We start from the raw sequence: 11,833 nt of genomic DNA, 5'->3' as shown, positions 1-11,833 counted from the left end.
GTTCAGGAGTTCCTCAAAGTATTTTTTCCACCGCTCGACAATATCCCCAGTCCAGGTCTGCAGTTCTTCTCCCCTGTTAAACACAGCCTGAGACAAGCCTTGCTTTCTGAGTCATCTCATGGTTTGGCAGAACTTCCTTGAGGTCAATCAAAAGTCCTTCTCCATTGTCTTCCCAAATTCCTCCCATACCCAGGTCTTTGCCTCAGCAACTGCTGCAGCCGCAGCCCTTCTGGCCAACCCGTACATGTCTGCTGTTTCCAGAGACCCCTGGCCAGCCAAGCCCGAAGAAGCCTCCTTCTTCAGCTTGATGGCCTTCTTCGGGTTCTCAGGTTCCCGCCACAATAGGCACCAATTACCTTCCGACCACAGCTCCTAGCAACAGCTTCCACAATGGAGGCTTTGAACATGGGCCACTCAGATTCCATTTCCCCAGCCTCCCCCAGGAGGCATGAGAAATTCTTCCAGAGTTGGGAGTCGAAGACCTCGCGGACAGGGCGCTCAGCAAGACGTTTCCAGTTGGCATTTACAATTGAGATGAAGGTAAAAGGCTTTTTATTCTGAATCATACTAAAATCACAATCTAAAAAAATAAAACATAAAGTCAACTTGCATGTTGTATGCAATACTAAAAAGGATATGTCTTCTGACTGTCATGGCAAAATACTAATTAAATAATTTAACTTATTGATATAAAAAACTGACTTATGTATAGTATACAGTATGTTCAGACTATACAGTAATGGTATACTACCCCTTTAAATGGCTCTGTTGGTGATACTGTTGAATGTCTTTGAGTGGCTGCATAAATACATGGACAACATATCTTGCCCAAGGACCCGTCGACATGGACTAGAGGAGCTGGGGATCAAACTACCCATCTTCTGATTGAGGGACGATCGCTCTACCCTCTCAGCCACTCTATCCAAGGTGTCTACGTTTCAAGTATCTGTATGTGTACTTTTTCTTCCAACTTTATCACATAGTATACATGTTACAGTTTTTCATTGTGAAATTGCAGTTAACATTCTAAATAACTTTGTAGTAGTATAAAAGTAGTATCCAAATATAAATTGTACAACAAATAAATATAGTGAAGAGATAGAAGAACAAATACCTTTGAGGTCTGGTAACAATTGGGAGTATATGTTAAATGTCTAAATTATCTTATAGCTTTTAACTATTTATTTTAGAAGTAAGGGTTAAGGTTAACATTAATCAAATTAACAGTAATCAAATACATTTTAGAATATAGCTCTTTCTATCCAAATTTGAAAACACATAAGAGGGGTTGTCTTATAAACTATATTACTATATATTTATTTTATGGATAAAATATTTTGCTAAGATATCAATCAAGTGCCGATAAATTGGGATTGTTAAAAGTGTGTAATCTATATCTCAATCTTTGTTATTATGATATAAATTTAAAATAATTTTTAAATCAAAGGACAAAGACACAAAAGAATCTACAAACACAGTCGGTTGGTGTCACCGGCTCCAGTGCTGCTCCCTCCCCGACACTACGGCCACTGATACAAGGATCAGCTTCCTCAGGAAATTGAGTCTGCTCACTCAATTTCAAACATTCTCTCATAGAATTGTGAAGCCGTCCTCTTCCTTCTGATGTTGATCACCACCTCCCCGAAATCAACCCCCAGTGGTCTCTTCATCGCGTACACACCCACATGACACGGCGTTGTACTGAAAGTCTGTGGTGTACGAGGTGAAAAGGACGGGAGACAGCATTGCCCCCTGTGGAGCTCCAATACTTCAGAATGAACACTGCCCAGTCCGACAAGTAACAATAAATAGAATAGATAATAGTTCCTCACGTTCTCGCCCTACCACAACAATGTGTGTGCGTGTGTGTGTATATGTATGTGTGAGTTTGTGTGTGAACTCTGAGAAGAGCAGAAAGAAGTGTAACGCAGAAACGACAGCATCCTCTTCAAGCCAAATTGGTCGCTGATGAATCATAAATGAACTGTGAGAGTAACACAAGACAGCAGGAATCACATGCATCACCAAACAAATAAGGCACCTCCTCACAGCGTACTAATGATCACTGAACTGACTGTAGATCCATGGACGGTTAGCATGGAGTGCCTTCCATGCTAATTCTATTGATCCAGGTTCTTTGTTGAAGATTTTCAGAGGAAATAACATTACTTATCTGTAGCCAATCAGCGGTCTGGATTCTCTGGAGCTCTATACCTTACTGAGTCACGCTAAACAGGTGTCAAGTTAAAATAAGTGACCACGTAGCACTGGGATTTTATGTTATTTGTCTTCAAAATAAGAGAATGGAAATAACATGAATTCACCAAAGCCTAAACAGACTGCTTTTTATATATCATTTATGCTGGTAATTAACTGAATACAGATCATTAATAAGCATTTTTTAAATTCAAATATTGAGCTATATTGTTCAATATAGGTTCTCAAGTTATCATCTCAGAAAGTCATTGGTATTAAACACATTCCGCCAGGATGAGTAAAATAATCTGCTCTATGTCTCTTTATACATTTTGACTTTATAATCAAATCTCTTTCTTGCTTTGACAAAACACTTTCAAGTTACACTGATACTTTTTCACAATACTTATTACTTACCAATGTTTTTTACTTCTCATTTAAACACCATACCAAGTTATTGTCTGACAAAAACCTTGTATTATTCCATAATTTGATACGTGTGTAATAAGAATATTAATGTTCCAGTGAAAGCATAAAGAGACATTCCTTACTGGTCAGTTATACAGCCTTAGTGGAAGGCATGTTACAGTGGTATTAAAGTTTGTTACAACTGCACATGGAATATATCATCATATGATGATGTTGACACAGACTTGACTTTGTGAAAGATTTAAACAAACCAGTTGTAGCAACACAAGACCATTTCTATGAGCGTTTCAGCTACTGATGAAATAAAGTTAGAGTAGTCATTGACAGTATCCAAGCATCCACAGTGTTAATGTCTTTTATACAGTCCACTGTAAAGACATTATCGCCTACTGGGCTGAACAGAATATCCCCATGATCTCACCAAATTGGTCATCCAAAGCATGAAATTAAACAAAAGCAAGAGTGGTAGATGAGTTATTGGCTGCAAAATCTTTTCTACAGGCTTTACTGGATCCTTTTCTTACTATAACAGCCTATTCAAGTTTTTTGTCATAACAACAAACCCTCTTATCCTTTTTAGTGGCATGTTTACTGGAATCAGATCAATGGATGTGCCATAATAATGAGAATGTGTTAACTTTCAATTTATTTTTATGTTTGTGTCTAAATGGAAAAGTTCTTCAAGGAAATTCCACAGGGATCCATTGACCACTTACAAAACCAATCAATAAAACTATAAAACTCTTATGTAGGAACTAATAGCCACATATTATTAGCACAAGCTTGAATAGCTCCTTCCAGGAAACTTACTGAAAAATGTTGATGCATTTATATTTGCTGACCTAAAAGCAGTCGAGTTTAAATATACTGAATCTAAAAGCAGAGGAATTGGCTTAAAATAGCCACCATGTCTACAGCTCAATGTGTACAATAAAAGCTTCCAATAATACGATGGTAAATGCTATGCATTTATTTTGAAGGCTTGATCTCTAACTTCCTTTGTAGTCTGGTTGTATTGTTTGTATTGACGCATGAAGCTCCGTTCTTTCCAGGTTCGAACTACTGCGGGTGACGTCTATTCCTGCGGGCTTGTATTCGGCTGGATCTGAGCTCTGGAGCCGAAACATTTGTTTGAATCAGTTGACTCATTGGCCAAGATGGGCTGCGCTGGATTCACCTGCTCCAAACACTCCCTGTGCGCACTCAACATTCTCTATGTTGTGAGTATCCGCAGCACAATATGCCACCCTATGGTATATTATACCGCCCGTTGTTTCAATAGACTGTTTATTACATCCAGTAAACACAGCGTAGGATACGTCCTCTGTAATTAGCACACTGCATAAGCGTGACATCGGTCCATCCATTATTTACTGTGGAACCAGGATCACATGGTCACCGTGTCCGCCAGATAAAGCTATTGAGAGACAACACCAAAGTCCCGCTTTTAAAGATCAATGTTATTTCCTTCCGCCACAGTGTATGGCATAAAGAGGACGTCCTGTCTTTGCTGATAGCACTTATCACCGCTGCTTTCTCTACTTGAACTATAGGTGTGTGTATGAGCCCTTCAGTTCCAGCAGTGCTTCATTTCAGAGTCCAACAGACGGGCCATGGTGTGAGTCCTACGGTCATCTTATAAGAAAGGCAACTCTGCCTAGAATTTGGTGTGTTGATGTGCAGATTTGACAAGACTCATCTTTGTTGGCCTATTATGCATGCACACTCAAGGACATTGACTGATGATGTAATAATGATGTCAAAGGGTTTACCATGATTTTTTAACTCCGGTAGTGCCACGTTAAAGGATGAGTTCACATGTTTTCACTTAAAGCAATAGATACATGCTCATATATTTATATATACAGTGGGGCAAAAAAGTATTTAGTCAGCCACCAATTGTGCAAGTTCTCCCACTTAAAAAGATGAGAGAGGCCTGAGGCAATGACAGAGGTCAAACGTTTTCTGTAAGTCTTCACAAGCTTTTCACACACTGTTGCTGGTATTTTGGCCCATTCCTCCATGCAGATCTCCTCTAGAGCAGTGATGTTTTGGGGCTGTCGCTGGGCAACACGGACTTTCAACTCCCTCCACAGATTTTCTATGGGGTTGAGATCTGGAGACTGGCTAGGCCACTCCAGGACCTTGAAATGCTTCTTACGAAGCCACTCCTTCGTTGCCCGGTGTGTTTGGGATCATTGTCATGCTGAAAAACCCAGCCACGTTTCCTTGCTGATGGAAGGAGGTTTTCACTCAAAATCTCACCATACATGGCCCCATTCATTCTTTCCTTTACACGGATCAGTCGTCCTGGTCCCCTTGCAGAAAAACAGCCCCAAAGCATGATGTTTCCACCCCCATGCTTCACAGTAGGTATGGTGTTTTTGGATGCAACTCGGCATTCTTTCTCCTCCAAACACGACGAGTTGAGTTTTTACCAAAAAGTTCTATTTTGGTTTCATCTGACCATATGACATTCTCCCAATCCTCTTCTGGATCATCCAAATGCTCTCTAGCAAACTTCAGACGGGCCTGGACATGTACTGGCTTAAGCAGGGGGACACGTCTGGCACTGCAGGATTTGAGTCCCTGGCGGTGTAGTGTGTTACTGATGGTAGCCTTTGTTACTTTGGTCCCAGCTCTCTGCAGGTCATTCACTAGGTCCCCCGTGTGGTTCTGGGATTTTTGTTCACCGTTCTTGTGATCATTTTGGCCCCACGGGGTGAGATCTTGCGTGGAGCCCCAGATCGAGGGAGATTATCAGTGGTCTTGTATGTCTTCCATTTTCTAATAATTGCTCCCACAGTTGATTTCTTCACACCAAGCTGCTTACCTATTGCAGATTCAGTCTTCCCAGCCTGGTGCAGGTCTACAATTTTGTTTCTGGTGTCCTTTGACAGCTCTTTGTTCTTGGCCATAGTGGAGTTTGGAGTGTGACTGTTTGAGGTTGTGGACAGGTGTCTTTTATACTGATAACAAGTTCAAACAGGTGCCATTAATACAGGTAACGAGTGGAGGACAGAGGAGCCTCTTAAAGAAGAAGTTACAGGTCTGTGATAGCCAGAAATCTTGCTTGTTTGTAGGTGACCAAATACTTATTTTACCGAGGAATTTACCAATTAATTCATTAAAAATCCTACAATGTGATTTCCTGGATTCTTTCCCCCCATTCTGTCTCTCATAGTTGAAGTGTACCTATGATGAAAATTACAGGCGTCTCTCATCTTTTTAAGTGGGAGAACTTCCACAATTGGTGGCTGACTAAATACTTTTTTGCCCCACTGTATATATGTTCAAATATATGTTACTGGCCGCTGTAAGTAATCCTCCTGTCCATACTGGCAGTGAACGGATCCCCTCTCTATGTAATTTCAATGCAAGTGAACGGGACTATCTGTGGGGTTGGTTACAGTATCTGCAGGGCTGCTGTCTGACACAGGGGGTCCCTCAAGGGATGGTACTGTCACCATTTTTGTTTACCCTGTACACCACAGACTTCACTTTCAAGTCCAATTCCTGCCACCTGCAGATTCTCTGACCAAAGTTGTGGTCTGCGTCAGAGATGGGACGGAGCCAGTGTTAGAAGACCGGCGGTTTGATCCCCGGTTCAATAGCGTGTAATGTCCAGTTTCCCTTTTGAATTCCTGTTTTTGTACTTTGAACTTATATACATTTTACAGTAAGTGAGTTTTTTTACATTTTAGTTTTACTTATTTTATTTTCTAAACAATATGAAATATGTTTTTCTCTATAATTATAATTGAATGTTGTCTTTAGTTTGAAAATGTTTTACTGTAATGCTTTAAGCAGATATGTCTTCCACAGTGTTCATCCAGGTGTTCTTCTGCCTGACAGTGTTTCATCCTTATAGGTTACTTTTTCAAATTCAAAAGGCCTCCAACTAATATTTGCATTTGATATTGAAATTAACTTAAAATTATGTAAGGATTTCATATTTTACCAGTCCTAAAAGACTGTTTCATACAAAAATTGTAGCATTCGCACTCTGCACTCAGTCTGTGTGTCCGTACTACAGATGGTGAGCCTGCTGATGATCGGCATCGCAGCGTGGGGGAAATGGTTTGGTCTGGTCTCCAGTTTCCAGGTGGTGGGAGGCATAATTGGTGTGGGCGTCTTCCTATTCTTTGTGGCCTTAGCCGGCCTCATTGGGGCCATGAAGCATCACCAGGTCCTGCTCTTCTTTGTATCCTTCACACGCTCATGTTGTGGCTGTTATCACTGTTATGTTTTTTACAAATGATAGAGGATATATCATAATTTTAACATAATCTATGATATTACCACAGAGGAAAATGTCCACAACGTTTGTGGTTAAACTGGATCAGTATTTTAAAAGTTCTTCACTTAATTACACAGAAAGCACTGCTGCTGCTCCTTGTGGGTTCAAATACGTGTGTTTTCCTTCAGCTGTTAAGATGACATCCCTGGTTGGAGTGTGTTAGGGATCTCTTCTCTGGATAACTGAGTCAGCTTGAATGGACTGTTCATGATTTGACACAAGCATGCAGTTTTCAGTTCTTCAAAGCTGACTTTAGTGGAGCTGTAGTCAAAGCAACAACCCCTTAAAGGAATAGGTCAAGAGTGAGGTTGGCCAAACCGAAGTACTGGCTTATTCACATATAGCTATAGCTATATCCTAATATGGCCACAACTCTATTCTTTGTATATTTCCAAAATGCACTGTATTTCAAGACAACTTTATCCAAGTAAAACAAATCAATCCAATCTGGATGAGGGTTTAATAGGGCCACGTTACCGTGACAACAATGTTAGACTGGGTTAGTAAAGCCACATTTGAAGAATGGGGACCACAAATATAAAACGCATATGTTTAACCCTCTAAATAGAGTGCATATTCACTATAATTATACCATCAGTGAAAATGTCACAAATGGTAATACAATTCACCTCAACATTTTACCTGTTGCATATACAGTATGTTCAGTCAGTTGTGCACCTGCCATATTTACAGTTAGATGTTCCTGCTACCACAGGATTCTGTCTTCATCTCAATGTTTGTAAAATTAATTTCCATCCATGTCTGCATGTGCAATACAGGGCATCGTATTCCCCACTGATCAGTTGTTCAGAGACAGAGCATACAGCTCTATTTCCAGCCTTACACACTGCCTGCGTTAAATGCACTGGTTTAGTGACTCTGGCTGTGAGCAGGATCCTTGACAGTGAATCTCAGTACATGATTGTTCTGTTCATGGTGTTTATTGTGCAGTTATCTGTATCCAGTGCCAGCTTGGCTATCAACAAAGAGCAACAGGTAAGATAAACATCTTTCAGTAAGAAAATCCTTCCTATTTTCCTCTTGTATGATTTGTATTGATAATTGGCAACCTTGGACCACTGCTTTGTTTACACTGCAGCAGCTTTCAGACACTTCCACTTATGTTTTTAGCCACGCAAAATTGGCCACTAAATAGTTTTTGCGGTCAGTATTTATTGGCCTCACAGCATGTACCAACTGTGCAAATGTTCTGCTCTGTCTGTGTGCTGCAGGATCACCTGCTAGAAGTGGGCTGGAATAACTCTCAGAGCACTCAGAGGGATGTAGAGAATAGCCTCAACTGCTGCGGCTTCAAACAGGTGGACCCCAACCTCACCTGTGACGCTGTGAGTTTCGATTAATGAAATGTTTCCAGGCCCCTGCTAAATTTCAGCATGTTAAAATAGTTTGATGGTTCCTCACTTGTTAGAGTTAAATCATTTGAAGAAAAACTGTAAAATGATATAGGTGCCTCTAACCATGCAGTTTGAAGTATTTACATTGCATTTGTCTGAAGTCTTGTGTGTCCTGTTCTCCTGCAGGCTTGTTTCCCCAACCGCTCCTGTCGGCCCTGTGCAGATAAGATCCAGGAACATGCTGGAGAGGTTCTCCACTTTGTAGGAGGGGTCGGACTCTTTTTCAGCTTTAGTGAAGTGAGCAATCACAACTACAACACTGCTGAGTTGCTAAATGCTGTGCACAGTTTAAAGATAAAACAAAAAAAATTGTACAATATTGAGCCTTGCTGCAGGCTGAGCTGACACACAAGGCTGTCTCCGCATTTAAACACACACACTGGTCTTTGCCACCAACTCCACACTAGGGGAGTAAATAAGGGGTACTGTCCTATCTTTACCTGCACTGTTGAGAGATCGTTGGTATCAAAACATGAAAGGAAAATGGTGCTGCTGAGTAACGACAGACGGGAGAAAAGGTTGCAGCCAAGTGCACTGAATAACATATATTATATGCAGGTGGGCAGTCAAAGTGCTCATCAAAATTCTACATTTATCAACATAATTTAATGGTTACATTTTAAAGGGAGCAATATATGACATTCAGAGCATTGATATTTCATCAAACCACTATCATCTACGTGAAGATCTAGAGGAGTAATGCCTACCAGTCGTAGTTGCAGTATCACCAGTATTATGCTAAAAGTTTCAGAAGTAGTAACAGTAGGATCAGTGGTAGCAGTAGTTGTACCAGCATCAGAAGTAGTAGTAGTATCATTGGGAGTAGTAGTAGTAGTGTTAGTAGTAGTATAAGTAGTACTAGTAGTTGTATCTGCATCAATATCAGTAGTTGTATCAGTAGAAGTAGTAGTAGTAGTTGTTGTATCAGTAGCAGTAGTATTAGCAGTTGTTGTATCAGTAGTATCAGTATTAGTCCCAGTAGTTGTATCAGTTGTAATAGTAGTATCAGTAGCAGATGTATTAATGAATAATAATGAAGTGTTACTACAAAAAAGCAGAAAGCAAAATGTTAAATTATCTGTGTTTATATCTGTTAGTGGTAGTAGTTGTTGTTGTATCACTAGTAGTAGTAGTAGTGTCGGTATCAGTAGCATCACTATTAGACCAAGTAGTAGTAGTAGTAGTAGTTGTATCAACAGTTGTAGTATCCCAGCAGACCACATGACAATAATACACTAATACATCAATACACTGTGCAATACAACATTTATAATAATTTCTGTCTGTATATATATTTTTACTGTGGATCTCCACTGTTCTTACTGTTTTTTACTGTTTTTATTGCTCATTTGCTTATTTATAATACTTATTTTGATCTTGTGTTTTTTATTTTTATTTTATTTACTATGTCTCTTGTTTGCACTATCCTCTTTGCTGCTGTAATCCTGTAAATTTCCCCGCTGCGGGACTAATAAAGGATTATCTTATCTTATCTCTTATCAGTAGTAGTAGTAGTAGTAATAGTAGTAGTAGCAGCAGTAGTAGTAGTTGTTGAGCTTCAATATAGTTGCATTGGTTAGAAAGACTAAGTAAAAAGTTCCTTAAACGGCTGCTCAGTTTTTAACAAATGTTATCCAAAATGGAGGAAATGGTGCATTTGTCGGGGACTATTTTCAGCAGTGAAAATAAGTGGTGCTTTAAGATAAGATAATCCTTTATTAGTCCCGCAGCGGGGACATTTGCAGTGAGTATTTGTATGTAGAATTAAGTCAAAACTAAACTTCAGTGTGTGTGTTAATGGTAACCCAGTGCAAAAGTGTGGATCATTGAAATGTGTATTTATACTATTTGGACAACAATGGAGCTCTATAGCACAGAGGAAGGCGGTTTACAGGCTTTGATACACACCATACTTGTTAGTTGATACTTTCATTGTTGGTTTGAATCTTTTAACACAAAGATACACAGCTGTTTGTGTCTCTCTCACACTTACTGTGTTTCTACGTCAGATTCTAGGAGTGTGGCTCACATATCGCTACAGGAACCAGAAGGACCCCCGGGCGAACCCCAGTGCTTTCCTGTGAGACTGCACCAGCTTCAGCCCCTCTGCACTGTCACCTCAACACCTCTATGGACCTACTCTGGGCTTAATTGTAAATACAACACTGTCCTGTGTGTTTTCACTGATCGTTGCAGTGATGCTCTTTTGACATGATGAGCTTGGTTTGTCAAGAGTGAGATGTGTTCTGAAAACAAGTGGTTGTGTGTGAAGGAACAGCACAGATGTTGCCTTCAGTGCGGCAGCTCTGCATAAGAAAGTGTCTAAACATATGCAGTTAGTACACTGAGAACGTGTGGGTGTTAAAGAGGCAATAATGTCTACAGCAGTCTGCTGTATATTCCAAAAGTATTGAACAGCCTGTCTGATGTTGACCCTGAACACAGTTTTTTCCCCTTTCTTGCTGTTGTTTGTCTGCCCCACTGAATACAATAATGTCAACTGCTACTCTGCATATTGATATGACAACATTATTTTGACAATGTGTGAAAGTATGCATATTGTGTGGACATTTGTGTGGAGCAAGCTCCTGGCTGTGTGTGGTATATTTGGCCTGTTGCATGACTTTTTTGCGAATATCAGCTACTGTATGAGAGCTGCAATGATGTTTCTGTAAACCACCTGTTTGAGCCTTTGTACTGTAGACCGCAATAAAACAATGATGGATAAAAAATCCTGGCTATGTTTCTTTTGCCATCATTTCTTATTTCACAAGTTTGTTCAATTGTACAAAAAAATGTTTTGTCTGTTCAGTCCTTATTTTCTTAAAAAAAAGAATTGAAAGAATATGTCAGAAAATCATTTCAACTTGATTTAAATACAAGTTCCATAAGGTTTCTATTATTGAGTCCAGACACTGATGGTGGTGGCTGATTAGGCTGATGAGGCTGATGAAGTTGATGATTCTATGAAGACTGGGCGAGGATGGGGAGGTCGAGTTCCACGTTTTCAATAACATTAAAATACCAAAGGCAGAGAGAAATTCATGCATTCATCCATCGTCTTCCACTTGCGAGGAACTTCCTTGAGGCCAACCCAGCAAGGTGAAAAACTAACAATGTAGGTGTGTCACTATTGTGGGCTATTTTGTTTAGTTGCTAAGTGAAGGTTATGAATTACCTCAAGATATTTCAAGGAAACTGTTCCATTATATATGTCTGGAGCTTTTGTGAAAGTTGTAACGGAAGGAGAGGATGGAAAAATGTGCGACTGGTTTTTGGTGTGTCAAAGATGAATAAAGTTGTTGCCATCTTGGTGCCGATTACGGAGCCCCTTGTTATTATTTTATTATCCTTATGAAGTATAAGCGCAACATAAGTATCTGCATCCCATCGTAAGATATGTGTAAAAGGCAGTTCGCCAGAGTTTAAGCTAGTTAGCTAACGTTAGCCACTGCTAACCCGCGCTTAGCTTAACTTTTTACAGTGTTTAGCT

At 39.9% G+C, this 11,833-nt stretch overlaps 1 protein-coding gene across 2 annotated transcripts; it reads left to right on the top strand.

The window, feature by feature from the left end:
* The first annotated feature begins 3,671 nt into the window (after positions 1-3,671).
* Positions 3,672-11,059, top strand: tspan13b (tetraspanin 13b). Of its 2 annotated transcripts, none has more exons than XM_054605978.1 (6): positions 3,672-3,845; positions 6,662-6,829; positions 7,841-7,921; positions 8,158-8,271; positions 8,467-8,577; positions 10,350-11,059. In XM_054605978.1, the coding sequence occupies exons 1-6, from the start codon at positions 3,783-3,785 to the stop codon at positions 10,422-10,424; spliced, it is 612 nt and encodes a 203-aa protein (XP_054461953.1). In that variant the 5' UTR covers positions 3,672-3,782; the 3' UTR covers positions 10,425-11,059. The 2 variants fall into 2 exon arrangements, with proteins under 2 accessions (XP_054461953.1, XP_054461954.1); XM_054605979.1 differs by having other exon boundaries at positions 6,642-6,829.
* The last annotated feature ends 774 nt before the right edge of the window (positions 11,060-11,833 follow it).

This window comes from Anoplopoma fimbria, chromosome 10 (genome assembly GCF_027596085.1).
Source record: "Anoplopoma fimbria isolate UVic2021 breed Golden Eagle Sablefish chromosome 10, Afim_UVic_2022, whole genome shotgun sequence".
Taxonomy (NCBI): domain Eukaryota; kingdom Metazoa; phylum Chordata; class Actinopteri; order Perciformes; family Anoplopomatidae; genus Anoplopoma; species Anoplopoma fimbria.
The sequence above is the reverse complement of the archived record's forward strand: the minus strand, read 5'-3'. Positions and strand labels throughout refer to the sequence as shown.